The sequence below is a fragment of the Dama dama genome, chromosome X, assembly GCF_033118175.1.
Source record: "Dama dama isolate Ldn47 chromosome X, ASM3311817v1, whole genome shotgun sequence".
In the NCBI taxonomy this organism is placed as follows: Eukaryota; Metazoa; Chordata; class Mammalia; order Artiodactyla; family Cervidae; genus Dama; species Dama dama.
This window is the reverse complement of record NC_083714.1, coordinates 117324382-117339271: the sequence shown is the minus strand read 5'-3', so window position 1 is coordinate 117339271 and position 14890 is coordinate 117324382. Positions and strand designations below refer to the sequence as shown.

At 36.9% G+C, this 14890-nt stretch overlaps 1 protein-coding gene across 1 annotated transcript in view; it reads left to right on the top strand.

The window, feature by feature from the left end:
• The window catches only part of LOC133052282 (cilia- and flagella-associated protein 47-like), a 53099-nt gene that overhangs the window by 27684 nt on the left and 10525 nt on the right, over positions 1-14890 (top strand). The window contains exons 9-13 of the mRNA XM_061137085.1: positions 5972-6161; positions 6860-7073; positions 11065-11217; positions 11878-12064; positions 12165-12261. Coding sequence (XP_060993068.1) covers positions 5972-6161; positions 6860-7073; positions 11065-11217; positions 11878-12064; positions 12165-12261 — 841 coding nt within the window. The remainder of the gene's footprint in view (positions 1-5971; positions 6162-6859; positions 7074-11064; positions 11218-11877; positions 12065-12164; positions 12262-14890) is intronic.

The following is a 14890-nucleotide window of genomic DNA, read 5'->3' as shown; positions in this document are numbered from 1 at the left end:
CCTCCACTGGAGACTCCTGGACACTCACGGGCAAGTCTAGGTCAGTGTCTTGTGGGGTCACTGCTCCTTTCTCTGGGTCCTGGTGCACAGAAGCTTCTGTTTGTGCCCTCCAGGTGTCTATTTCCCAGTCCTCTGTAAGTTCTGGCAGCTCTATGGTGGGGTTAATGGCGACCTCCTCGAAGAGGGCTTATGCCATACCCAGGTCTGCTGCACCCAGAGCCCCCGCCCCTCCGGCAGTCTACTACTGACCCACACCTCCACAGGAGACGCTCAGAGTTCTGTCTCAGTCTCTGTGGGGTCCCCGGGTCCTGGTGCACACAAGGTCTGTTTCAGCCCTCTGAGTGTCTCTGGCAGGAATGGGGTTTGATTCTAAATGCAAATTCGCCCCTCCGCCATCTTGCTGGGGCTTCTCCTCTGCCCTTGCACATGGGCTATCTCCTCACAGCTGCTCCAGCAAAGCACAGCCACCCGGGAAGGCTTTTAGTTTATGGCAGGAATAAAGTTAGTTACAGTTGATTAGGGATGGGCTGTCCCTAATGGTTATATTGAGAAAATATGTAGGATGGCCAACAATTTAAGTGGATGCCATATGAAAATATTGATTCAGTTTGAGTGAAGAGGGCATATCTGAGTGTTTAGAGAAGATACATGGGTGACAGTTGATAAATATGTGGGTGAAGAGATAATCACTGTTGAGAAAGGAACATTTAAAGAGAGTGTAATAAAGGGTCTTTTCTTTCATATTACATGAATTTTTTTCTGTTCACATAGGTTTTTAATTTCTGTAATGCAAGACAGACCTGAAGTATATTTGCCACTTAAATTTTGTCAGCATATAATCTTCTGGGCATAAAAAGGAATATATACTTTTGTACACCTTTGAAATCAATTTGGAAATTTCACATTGAGTGGGGCTCCTGGGAACTCCCTATGCTATATAAAATTTTCAAACTCAAAAAATCCCATACCTGATAGTTAATTTCCTAACATAATGTTTAGCCCTCTACATTTCTAGATTTCTTGAGCAGTTATAAGTTTCAAATTAATAAAAAATGAATGTAAGAAGTGTAGGGGACACTGGAGAACTATGACTTCCACAGGCTGGTCAAATAGCCTCTAAGTATTTGGAAGTATGGTAAGATTATTATTTTCCTTTAATACCAACTTTATTGAAGCATCATTCCATACCATAAAATTTACACACTTAAGTATACAATTCAGTGGTAATTAGTGTAGTCACAGAATTGCGTGACTATTAGCACTGTCTAATTTCACAATGTTAGCATCACCCCAAAGAGAAACACAATGTCCTTTAGTGATCACTCCCCCTGCTTCCCATTCCTCAGCCCCTGGTAACCACGAATCTCTTCTATCCCTATAAATTTTCCCTGTTCTTGACATGTCATATAAATATAGTCATATAGTATGTACACTTGTTTCTGTTTTCTTTGATTTAGCATATCTTCAAGATTCATCAGTGTTGAAGTATCAGTACCCCATTGCTTTTTATGGCCAAATCATATCCCATGGTATGGCTATACTACCTTTTGTTTATCCATTCATCAGTTGATGGCCATTTGAATTGTTTCTACCTTTTGGCGGTTGTGAAGAATGCTGCTATAAACATTCATATGGAAGTTTTTATATGGATATGTTTTCTTATGTATGTAGTTTTTACTATAGAAACGAAGTGTAATAAAACAAAGGGGGAACTTTAAAACTTTGAATACAGATCAAGGTGCTCTGAGGGATATAGCAGTAAATATACAGTTTATAATTGCCCCACACATCCCCAGTTTTATGCTCAATGTTCTTTATTTGTCCTCAGCTTTATTGAGGTATAATTGACAAATAGGACTAAGGTGCACATGAGTTGGGAAGATCCCCTGGAGGAGGGCATGGCAACCCGCTCCAGTATTCTTGCCTGCAGAATCCCCATGGACAGAGGAGCCTGGTGGGCTACAGTCCGAAGAGTCGCAGAGACAACTAAAGTGACTTAGCATGCATACGGAAGAAGGCAATGGCACCCCACTCCAGTACTCTTGCCTGGAAAATCCCATGGATGGAGGAGCCTGGTAGGCTGCGGTCCATGGGGTCGCTGGGGGTCGGACATGACTGAGCGACTTCACTTTCACTTTTCACTTTCATGCATTGGAGAAGGAAATGGCAACCCACTCCAGTGTTCTTGTCTGGAGAATCCCAGGGACGGGGGAGCCTGGTGGGCTGCCGTCTATGGGGTCGCACAGAGTCAGACACGACTGAAGCGACTCAGCAGCAGCAGCATGCATACATGCAAGGTGCACAATTGTTTTGATAAATGTGTACATTGTGAAATGATCAGCACAGTTAATCTAATTAACATATTCATCACCTCACATTTTTACATCTTGTTTTTATGGTGAGAACTGTAAGATTTACCCTCTTCATAAGCTGTAGGTATACAATATAGTATTGTTCACTATAGTCATCATGCTGTACATTAGATCTCCAGAATTTACTCATCTTAAACAACTGAAACTTTGTACTCTATTGACCAACATCTCCCTATATCCATCCCCATCCCTCTCCCCTGCCCCAGGTAGCCACCATTCTACTCGGTCCTTCCAAGAATTTGACTATTTTTAACTCACATATATTTCACATGTAAAATTCATGTAATATTTGTTTTTCTGTGTGTGGCTCGTTTCATTCAGATTAATGTTCTTCGAGTTCATCCATATTGTCAGGAATGGCAGTATTTCCTTCTTTTTTAAGGCTGAACGACATTCCACTGTGTGTGTACTATATCTTCTTTATTCATTCGTTGATGAACATTGAGGTGTTTTTGATTCTTGACTATTGCAAATAATGCTGCAATGAACATGGGAATGCAGATTTTTCTTGGAGATACTGATTTCATTTCCTTTGGCTATATACTTAAAAGGGGGATTCCTGGATCATATGGTAGTTCTATTTCTAATTTTTTTGACATGTCCTCATACTATTTTCCCTAATTGCTGTCTAATTGCTATATCAGTTTACATCCCCACCAACAGCAAACACCAAAAAAGGTTCCTTTTTCTTCATAACCTCAGCAACCTTTGTTATCTGATTTTTTTTTGATAAATGACCATTTCAACAGGTGGGATGTAATAGCTCATTGAGGTTTTGATTTGTATTTCCCTAATGATTAGTGATGTTGAGCACCGTCTCATATACCTTTTGCCATTCATATGTCTTCTTTGGAGAAATATGTATTCAAGTGCTCTGCCCATTTTTTAACCAGGTTATTAATTTGCTTTTGATTTGTAAGTGTTCCTTATATATTTTCCATATTAACCCTTTATCACATATATGGTTCACAAGTATTTTTTTCCCTCTATAGGATGTCTCTTTACTATGTGGACTGTTTCTTTTGCTGTGCAAAAGCTTTTTAGTTTGATGCAGTCTTGTCTATTTTTCACTTTTGTTGCCTGTGCTTTGGAAGTCCTATTCAAAAAATTGTTCTCAAGACCAAATATGTGATGTTTTATGGCAAAGGAGTTGTACATAGTTGGACATGGTGATTGATCCTTTGTGTGTGTTACTGAATTTGAATTTGAATTATTTGAATTTGAATTATTTGATAGTATTTGGTAGAGTTTTGCACATATATTCATAAAGGACATTAGTCTGTAGTTTTCTTGAATGCCTTTTTACATTACAGTGAAACTGGTATCATGGAAAGAGAAAGTGTTATCTTTAATTTTTGGAATACTTTGTGAAGAATTGGTGCTCATTCTTCTTTAAATGTCCAGTAAAAGTCACCATCAAATCCATCGGATTCTGGACTTCTCTTTGTCAGAAGTTTTCAGATTTCTGTTTCAATCTCTAGTTATCCTATGGCTATTCAGATATTCTGCTTCTTCTAGAACCATGTTCAGAAGTTTGTGTCTTAGGATTTGTCCATGTCATCTAGCTTATCTAATTGGTTGGCATGTGATTATTTATTGTTTTATTTTTCTGTCATACTCATTTTTATTGATATAGAGTGGTAGTGATATACTCTCTTTTACTCCTGATTTTAAGAAATTGAGTTTTTGCTGTTGTTGATTTTGGCTTGGTGAGTCTAGCTCAAGTTTTTTTCAATATCGTTAATCATTAAAGGACATAGTTTCAGGTTTGTTGATTTTCTCTATTGCTTTCTGTTCTCTGTTTCATGGTTATTCCTTTCCTTTTGTTTGTTTTGTTTACTTCCTTTTGTTCTTCTTTTTTCTATTTCCTAAGATGGAGGTTAGGTTACTGATGAAAGGCCTTTATCTTTTTTTAATATTGGTGCTTACTGCTATAAATTTACTTCTAATCACTGCTTTTGCTGCATCCCATAAGTTTTGGTATGTTGAGTTTTAGTTTTTCTTTATCTCAAAGTTTTCTCTAATTTCTCTTGAAATTTCTTCTTTGACCTATTGGTTACTTAGAAGTGTATTATTTAATTTCCACATATTTATGAGTTTCCTGCATTCTCTTTATTTGTTCTTTTAAACAATTTCTAAATTGATATGCTCTATTTCGTGAGATGTTCTCATACTGCCTTTAAGTTTTTAGACATGTTTTTCTTCAGTCTTTTGAACATATTTATAATAGTTGACTTACTGTCTTTGTTTTATAACTCTAACAGTTGAGTTTCCTCAGGGACAGTTTCTATTTATTAGGTTGGTACAAAAGTAACTGTGGTTTCAGACCATGAATTTTAAATCATTATAACTAGGCAGAAATACATCTTTATAAATCAAAATAGAAACCATTATGATCAACACATTTTGCCAATGAGAAATAAGTTTGTTTATTCCTGTAGCATAAAAATCCATGCTATGAAATTTGACGAACTCTTGGAAAGCATTTTCTGCCTCCTGCTGGTTGTGGAAGTGTTTTCCCTGCAAAAAGTTTTCAAGATGCTTGAAGAAGTGGTAGTTGATTGGCAAGAGATCAAGTGAATGTGGCGAATGAGGCTAAACTTTGTAGCCTGATTCATTCAACTTTTGAAGTGTTCATTGTGCAATATTTTAGGTAATTCTCAAATTGCTGAGAAGTTAATTTTGACAATTTTCCCAGTGTTCTCTTTCTGTTTGTGAAGGAGTAACTTTTTGGAGGCCCTTATTCTGCCATTCTGGAAGTATTTCAGTACCACTAATCTTAATTTTTTTCTTAGATAGTTTTCTAATAATGTGTATCTTAAAGATTTGTCAGAGCTGTATATGATGTTTCTAAAGACTTTAATTTCACCATCAATAAACTAGCTTGCCTTAAAATTTTGTAAGCAACGTTTTTTATTTTCTTTTTATTTAATCCTAACAGTTTTCTGTTTTCTTAATCCATTTCAGCTGCTATAAGAATATACCATAGACTGCACAGTTTATAAGCAACTGAAACTTATTTCTAACTGTTCTGGAGGTTGGAAATCCCAGATTGGAGTGCTCGCATGGTCAGGTGTGGGCCCTCTTCCTGGGCACAGACTTCTTCTGATATCCTCACATGGTGGAAGGCTTCAGGAGCTCTGTGGACCCTCTTTTATAAAGGCACTAATCCTATTCAGGCTTCGATCGCCTAATTCTATCTTATAAAGCATTAGAATTTAACAGAAGAATTTCAGAACTTCCCTGTTGGTTCAGTGGTTAAGACTCCTTACTTCCACTTCAGGACATGAGTTCAGTCCCTGGTTGTGGAACTAAGATCATGTATGTTGTATGAAATGGCAAAACAAAAAAAAAAAACCAAAACATGAGTTTTAGGGGTTCACAAATATTACCTAGGAATCGAACCCAAGTCTCCTGCATTGCAGGCAGGTTCTTTACCTGCTGAGTCACAAGGGAAGCCCAAAATATTCAGCCTATAGCAATTGATCACTTTTCTTCTATTTTCAGAATGTGACATGTTCATTCATTCCACATCAAGTTGGAGTCTTTAAAGTGAAGCAATTTATAGAGATTATTGATCACTTTTCTTCTATTTTCAGAATGTGACATGTTCATTCATTCCACATCAAGTTGGAGTCTTTAAAGTGAAGCAATTTATAGAGATTATTGGCTCAGTGGCAGATGAAAATTTGCAGTCTTCATCACTGAAGCCTTTCCATCAGATATATTTATATTTTAATAGTGTCTGCAAGCCTTCCACCAAGAAAGTTGTGATGAAAGTTAATCCTGGTATGCTATTAGGGGCGCTTATCAATTATTAGTTTATTTTTGGTTACTCTAGGATTATCTTAACACATTAATGTTTAACTGTGTATATCAAATGTGATCTAATCTAATGCTTCTAAACTTTTGCATGCATCTGGGCCTGTAAAAATATGTCACTGTCTTACATCCCATCATTGATTATTAAGCAGATCTTTGTTGAAGCCCAAATATTTGAATTTCCAGCAGATGCTGATGCTGCCATTTTGAAGATCTCACTTTGACTAGCACTGGTTTGGTGGTATATAAAATTTATTAAATATGTTAATATTTTATTCTTTTACTTTTTTGAGTCTATAATATAAACCATTTTGACCATTCCATGGATTTTCTGATTGCTACTGTTTCAACTAATTCTCAGTTATCTCTTATACATTGAACCATATGAAATTGCTGATACTCAGTTCTCGTTATAAAAATTTCAGTTTCATGTGGGACAACCCAGTCCTTCAAGTTATCAGGTTTTAGTTTTTTTGCATGCATTTTTATCACTTATGCATACATTATTTTGCTAAATTGTTTTATGTAGATCCATTGATTATTTGTATTTTCTGAATTTGCTTAGGGATTTAGTTTTAAGTTGGAAGCAGCACTCTAGTGTAATTGTTAATTCATAAAAGTTCAAAAAAAACCATGTTTAAACTTAATATTCAATTCTCTAACAGGTCTATCCCCTTTGGTCAGTAATCCTACGGGACAGTTTGTGGTGAAAGACTTGGTGCAGTACAAGAACCATGCACCTGTTGCGATGCTTCAGTCAACCATGACACACATTCACAATCATAAGATAAAGAAAGAGTTAATAAAGGGTGCACTGATAGCCTTTCCCAACGACCGAGCTGCAAGTATCCGGTCTGGAGAAGACCATAAAAATTTCAGGTAATGTGCTATATTAAAAACCTGAAATTTCATAAGACACAATAACCAGCATGACATGCAGAGATCTTATCAGATCCTGCTGTAATAAATTAGTGATGGTAATAATAAGAGTAGTAAATTTTTTATTTTCAATATATATATATTTTTTTTACTCTGGAGGAGTTGTTGTGGAATGCTACTGTATTTCCTTCATCTAACTTTTCATCTCTAATGTGTACTTGCCAGGATTTGTGAATGGTTTACCCAGTAGTTCTTAAAATAGGCTGTTGACAAGTAGAGACAAATAATAGAAATAATCATGTTTGAAAATGTATACAGTCCTCAGAATAGTCATGTTCATTAATTATGGCTGAGAGCTTGAATTTATCTAAGATTAAAAAATTTAAACTGTGATAAATCAGTTGTTCTCGTCTTCATTGTCATTATTGTCTTCATCCTTAGCATCATCTTTGTTCAATCTCCTCAAAGTCACATTTCCAACAGCTTTTCCAAAAATGAACTAAAATCTCACTGGTTATAAGAATTATAAGTGATAGTAAACCTTAACTTAAATTTATTGAAACTTGAAAGGAATTACTATCTTGTCAATGCTTAGTGAGAATAAACTCAGTCACCCTGACATCTTTATTTTAGCCATTAGCTCAGGAATGGTTTTTATACATTTGAGGACAAACTGGATTTCTTTTCTGCATGCTTGTATATTACCAAACAACTATCTAAACTTGATCATGCCCCATAACATTCTTTACTTGTCTCTTTACCTTTGGTGAATCTTTAAACTCACTTACTTTTACAGTTATTTTCTTAAAATACAATTTGATTTTTTATGCCATGATTGTTTTATTATCCACAATTGCAAAATTTTAAGTTTTTATTAATATATAGTCTATTTTAAGATTTTATTTTACAAATTCCATCCATATCAGTTTTTATCTCTCTTTTTGTAGTTGGCAAGTACTATAAAACACACAAGCATGATTATGCAGACTCCACTTTAAACAATTATACAGTATAAGAAAAGGAAAACACTGCAAAGATAGCTGTGGAAATATTATTTTTAAATGTATTATTTTCAATTATTTCCAATGCTTATATAAATATATCTATATACAGATATAGTATGTTAATGTAACATTAATATTTTATTGGTAAGGCAATATTAATCAGATGATCTAAAATGCCAAGTTTTTTTTTTTTTTGAGGAAGGCTAACCTAAACATTTTATATTTATCCCATGGCCATAATTATATTTTTTCCTCTCAATTTACTCATTTCCATACTAACAGAAATACAAAATTTAGTTATTTTCTGGCTAGCAATTAGTAGTGAAAATTCAAATAATGACATTTTACAGTGTATTAACGTGGTAATTATAATTGCTATTTTATTTTTTAATGCATTTTACCTTTTCAATTTTTGAGAAGAAAATAAGGTAAGAACTTTGTCTAGTTTTATTTAATGCAGTATATATCTTGTGTTTAGAATAGTGTGTTATAATAGGCACTAGAAATAGTAAAGATTTCTTTAATGAATGAGGGAAAATGTCTTATTTACATAGTAATTTTTTTTTGCCTGTACTTTGCACACTTTAAAAAATCACCTACTCAAAGATTCAGAGGTATTTCTTAAAGTTTGTTCTTTAAGGATCTCATAAGCATTTAGATATGTTAGTCACCAGCATTTGTCACTTCAGGCACCTACTCTCCTACTTACTTCTAAGTCCTGCCTTTTCTTCTTGCTACAGACATAGGGACTTCAGATATAGGAATTATTTCTAGATTCTAAAGGTAAAGAATCTACCTGCAATGCAGGAGACCTGGGTTTGATCCCTGGGTTAGGAAGACCCCCCTGGAGAAGGGCATGGCAACCCACTCCAGTATTCTTGCCTGGAGAATTCCATGGACAGAGGAGCCTGGAAGTCTACAGTCTGTGGGGTCGCAAAGAGTTGGACATGACTGAGCGACTAACATGTACAAAGGTAGTTCAAGATCCCAGAGCCTGAAGGGAGACTTAAATATATCAACAACTATCCTTGGAGAAATATCAACAACCTCAGATATGAAGATGGTACCACTCTAATGGCAGAAAACAAAGAGGAACTAAAGAGCCTCTTGATGAGGGTGAAGCAGGAGAGTAAAAAAGCTGGCTTGAAACTCAACATTCAAAACACAAAGATCATGGCATCCAGTTCTATCACTTCATGGCAAATAGATGGGGAAACAATGGAAACAGTGATAGACTTTATTTTCTTGGGCTCCAGCATCACTGAAGATGGTGACTGCAGCCATGAAATTAAAAGATATTTGCTCCTTGGAAGGAAAGCTATGACAAACCCTAGACAGTGTATTAAAAATCAGAGATATCACTTTGCCAACAAAGGTCCATATAGTCAAAGCTGTGGTTTTTCCAGTAGTCATATATGACTGTGAGAGCTGGACCATAAAGAAAGCTGAGCGCCAAAGAATTGATGCTTTGAAATTGTAGTGTTGGAGAAGACTCTTAAGAGTCCCTTGGACTGCAAGGAGATCAAACCAGTCAATCCTAAAGGAAATCAACCCTGAGTATTCAATGGGAGGACTGATGCTGAAGCTGAAGCTCCAATACTGTAGCCACCTGATATGACGAGCCAGCTCATTGGAAAAAACCCTGATGCTGGGGAAAATTGAGGACAGGAGAAGGGGGCAGCAGAGAATGAGATGGTTGGATGTCATCACCAATTCAGTGAGCATGAATTTGAGCAAACTCCAGGAGATAGTGGGCTTCCTTGGTGGCTCAGCTGGTAAAGAATCCACCTGCAAAGTGGGAGGCCTGGGTTTGATCCCTGGGTTGGGAAGATCCACTGGAGAAGAGAAAGGCTACCAACTCCAGTATTATTGGGCTTCCCTGGTGACTCAGACGGTAAAGAATGTGCCCACGATTCAGCAGACCTGGGTTCGATCCCTAGATTGGAAAGATCCCCTGGAGAAGGGAACAGCTACCCACTCCAGTATTCTGGCTTGGAGAATTCCATGGACTGTATAGTCCAGGTCACAGAGTCGGACACCACTGAGCAACTTTCACTTTCCAGGAGATAGTGAAGGGCAGGGAAGCTTGGCATGCTGCAGTTTATGGGGTTGCAAAGAGTCAGACAGAACTTAGTGACTGAACAGCAACAGTCCTTGAGTAGGAAAGCATTTATTTCTCTCTTATTGCTTCACTCTCTTAAAGAGTTTAACTCCGTTAAAAAAGTCTTACTGTAACCACTGAGGAATTATTGAAAACAGGAAGAAATATTAGATTAAATTTCATTTGACTGTGTAAGACTACTAGGTTTATACTTATGATTTAATTACTGAGAGTGAGAATCTCAATAATTAATAATATTTGCTGAAGACTGAGGTAGCCTAAGGCCAAAGGATATACTTCTTGTTTTTATGGAAAATACGTGGTAGGCCCAAGTAAAAGTGTGAACACAGTTGAGTGAATATGAGATATTGAGTAGTTTGTAGTTCTTTTTTGGATTTTTTCTTTCTATAGGTTTGTTGCTGATGGTTACTTTATAAACTGAGATATTAAGAAAGCAGCATAATTTAAAAAAGGATTCCTTATTCTTTCTATATAATTTTTTTTCTGGTTTTGAATACAGTGATCTAAAAGTAATTAACTATTAGGAAACACTAATAAGATTCAGATCTAATTCCATCTGTAACCTGGAGCTGCCCAAATTATTACCTCCTTGACTAATACCCCAAGAATAGGTGGTGTTACATCCCAATGACCTTAGAGATTTTCTGTCATTAGTTTATGAAGAAAATTAGACATCATTCTAATCCTACATGTAATAAATAATGTCTCCATATGTAATAGGATATGAGGACAATATCAGGACAGGACAGTCCTGTTCACCAATCTGTGCCCTCCTGGTATAGGAGGCACTCAATAAAAATACTGATTGAATCAATGCACATGTATCAATATACATAAATATTAACATGACTTCCTCGTATTGTAGGACGATTTTCACAAAGATTCCAAGATATAACTATGTGGATCCTGATTTTGCATATACTAAATTTGAAAAGATAGAAAAGAAATCTCATGAAAAATATTATGCAGAATACATTAAATATTTAAGAAATGTGCGCCTGCAGAAAGAAGCACGCAGGTAAAGTTCACTTTCTCAAACAATATGAAACCAACAGATCATGGTACCTGTAAAGCCAGAATTTTTTTCTTTAGGTTCTTTTTCGTGATTTAAAGGATGTTTTCATGTATGAAAGCAACAAAACATTGAACTACTTAAACTGCACTTATTTCCTTTTTTACTTTTGATTTGGGAATGTCTTAGATGGACTTCCCTAGAAGCAGATTCTGAGACAGGAATTCCAGCACATGTGATTTTGGGAGGATGTTCTTTTGGGAGGAATGTGTACAATGTGAGGAAGCAGGATAGGGCAGGAGAGGGAGCTCAGAAATAATGTGTTTCAAATAAAATTTACTCTCAGACTGATGCCTGGAGTCTCTTGAGTGTAAATTATACCATGTTGTTGTTCCTGCCTTGAGTCAAAGGAACTTTTGTGCTCCATATCAGTCATTGCCTGTGAATTGTCATTGGGTATGGTAGGGTGGGTGTAACTTTCTTGGGGAGGTATTTGAGAATGGGGTCCCCTTAACAGAGGGCAGTTTTATGTGGAAAGTGCTTTTGCCTGCTTCAGTGGATCTCAGTGGGTCAGTAACAGCATCTACTATGGGGAATATTTGAATTTACTGATGTATATATTTTCTAAAAGACAGCCTCAATTAGTTATTATTATGATTTCCCTAGGAAGTGCATATACTCATATAATGACATAGACATAGGATTGCATCCTGCATCTGGTCTAAAATCACCCACTGTCTCAGAAGTGGAAATGGAAGAGGAGTTATCTTCAGCACAGTGTTGGATCAAACACAACCAATTGCTATGTACCAGAAATATAGCATTCAAGGAGACAAAGTCTCTGAGAAGAAAGGCATGTGCAATATTTCCCATTTGATTATACCATGATAATTCTTAATATATCTTTTGCTAGTATTGAACAATTAATTTTAGAATAATGTGATTTCTCACAGGTTCTTAAAGGACTTAAATCAGACCCATCCACACCCCATGAAAAACATGATTGCAGCTTAATTTTGACACCAAAGCAAATTTATCAAGTAATTGTTGGTAAGAATATATAAAAACTTACTGAAATCTTTTTAAAAAATAGATTTATTAAAGTATAGTTCATATTTCATAAAATTCACCAGGTCAAAGCATGCAAATCAGTGAATTTCAGTGAATTTACAGGTTTATTCCGCCATCATTACAATTCAGTTTTTACAATGATGCCATCACCCTCATCACTGTTATGCTGTTACTTCCAGTTCCCACCCCTAGCCCCAGGCAACCATTAATTAGCTTTCTATCGATATAGATTTGCCTATTCTGAATATTTCATGTAAAAGGAACCACATAATATGTGGTCTTTCTTACATTACTTCTTTTATGTAGCATAATGTTCATAAGGTCCATCCCTGTGGTGTTAGGTATGAATATTTTGTTTGTTGTTATGCTTAAATAGTATCTCATTTTATTAGGAATGGTCTTCCCTGGTGGCTCAGCTGGTAAAGAATCTGCCTGCAATGCAGGAGACCTAGATTTAATCCCTGGGTTGGGAATATTCCCTGGAGCAGGGCATGGCAACCCACTCGAGTATTCTTGCCTGGACAATCCCCATGGATAGAGGAGCCTGCAGGCCAAAGAGATGGATACGACTGAGCGACTAAGCACACACACATTTTGTTTACCCATTTACCGTTGATGGACACTGAGCTGTTTCCAGTTTGAGGCTATTGTGAATAATGCTGCTATAAATAGTCACATATAATTCTTTGAGTGAACATATGTTTTGATTTCTTTTGGTTAGATTCCTATGAGTAGAATTGCTGAGTGGTATGGTAACTGGCTCCAAATTGGGAAAGGAGTACGCCAAGGCTGTATATTGTCACCCTGCTTATTTAAATTATATGTAGAGTACATCATGTGAAATGCTGGGCTGGATGAAGCACAAGCTGGAATCAAGATTGCTTGGAGAAATATCAATAATTTGGGATATGCAGGTGACACCACCCTTATGGCAGAAAGTGAAGAACAACTAAAGAGCCCCTTGATGAAAAAGAGGAGATGAAAAAGTTGGCTTAAAGCTCAACATTCAGAAAACTAAGATGATGGCATCCAGTCTCATTACTTCATGGCAAAGAGATTGGGAAACAATGGAAACAGTGAGAGACTTTATTTTGGGGGGCTCCAAAATCACTGCAGATGGTGACTCTAGCCATGAAATTAAAAGATGCTTGCTACTTGGAAGAAAAGCTATAATCAACCTAGACCGCATATTAAAAAGCAGAGACGTTACTTTGCCAACTAAGGTTCGTCTAGTCAAAGTTATGGTTTTTCCAGTAGTCATATATGGACTGTAAGAGTTGGACTATAAAGAAAGCTGAGTGCCGAAGAATTGATGCTTTCGAACTGTGGTGTTGGAGAAGATTCTTGAGAGTCCCTTGGACTGCAAGGAGATCAAACCAGTCACTCCTAAAGGAAATCAGTCCTGAATATTCATTGGAAGGACTGATGTTGAGGCTGAAACTCCAATACTTTGGCCAGCTGATGTGAACAACTGACTCATTGGAAAAGACCCTGAGGCTGGGCAAGATTGAGGGCAGGAGGAGAAGAGGACGACAGAGGATGAGATGGTTGGATGGCATCACCGACCTGATGGACATGAGTTTGAGTAGACTCTGGGAGTTGGAGATGGACAGGGAAGTCTGGAGTGCTGCAGTCCATGGGGTCGCAAAAACTCAGATACGACTGAGAGACTGAACTGAACTGATGGTAACTGTGTGTGTAACTTTTAATGAAATTGCCAAAAATTTTCTGCAGTGACTGCACTAGGTTGCAATCCCTCCAACAATTGTTGTTCAGTCACTAAGTTGTGTCATACTCTAGACTGCAACAAACCAGACTTTTCTGTCATCCACTATCTCACAGTTTGCTCAAATTCATGTCCATTGAGTTGGTGATGCTATCTAACCATCTCATCCTCAGCTGTCCCCTTCTCCTGCTTCATTCTTTACCAGCATCAGAATCTTTTCCAATGAGTTGGTTCTTCCTGTCAGGTGCCCAAAGTATTGGTGCTTCAGTAACCTTCTTTCTAATGAATGTTCAGGGTTGATTTCCTTTAGGATTCACTGGTTTGATCTTGCAATGCAAGGGACTCTCAAGAGTGTTCTCTAGAACCACAATTCAAAAGCATCAATTCTTCGCCTCTCAGCCTTCTTTATGATCCAACTCTCACATCTGTACATGACTACTGGACGCACCATAGCTTTGACTACATGGACCTTTGTCAACAAAGTGAAATCTCTGATTTTTAATACACTGTCTAGGTTTGTCATAACTCTTCTTTCAAGGAGCAAGTGTCTTTTAATTTCATGGGTGCAGTGTTTTGGAGTCCAAGAAAATAAAGTCTGTCACTGTTTCCATTGTTTCCCCATCTATTTTCCATGAAGTAATGGGACTGAATGTCATCCATGATCTTAGTTTTTTGAATGTTGAGTTTCAAGCCAGCTTTTTCACTCTCTTCTTTCACCCTCATCAAGAGCCTCTTAGTTCCTCTTCACTTTCTGCCATTAGAGTGGTATCATCGGCATACCAGAGGTTGTTGATATATACATGAGGGTTGCAGTTTCTCCAGGTTTTCACCAACAATTTTTATTTTCTGTCTTTCTGATTACAGCCATGCTAATGAGTGCAA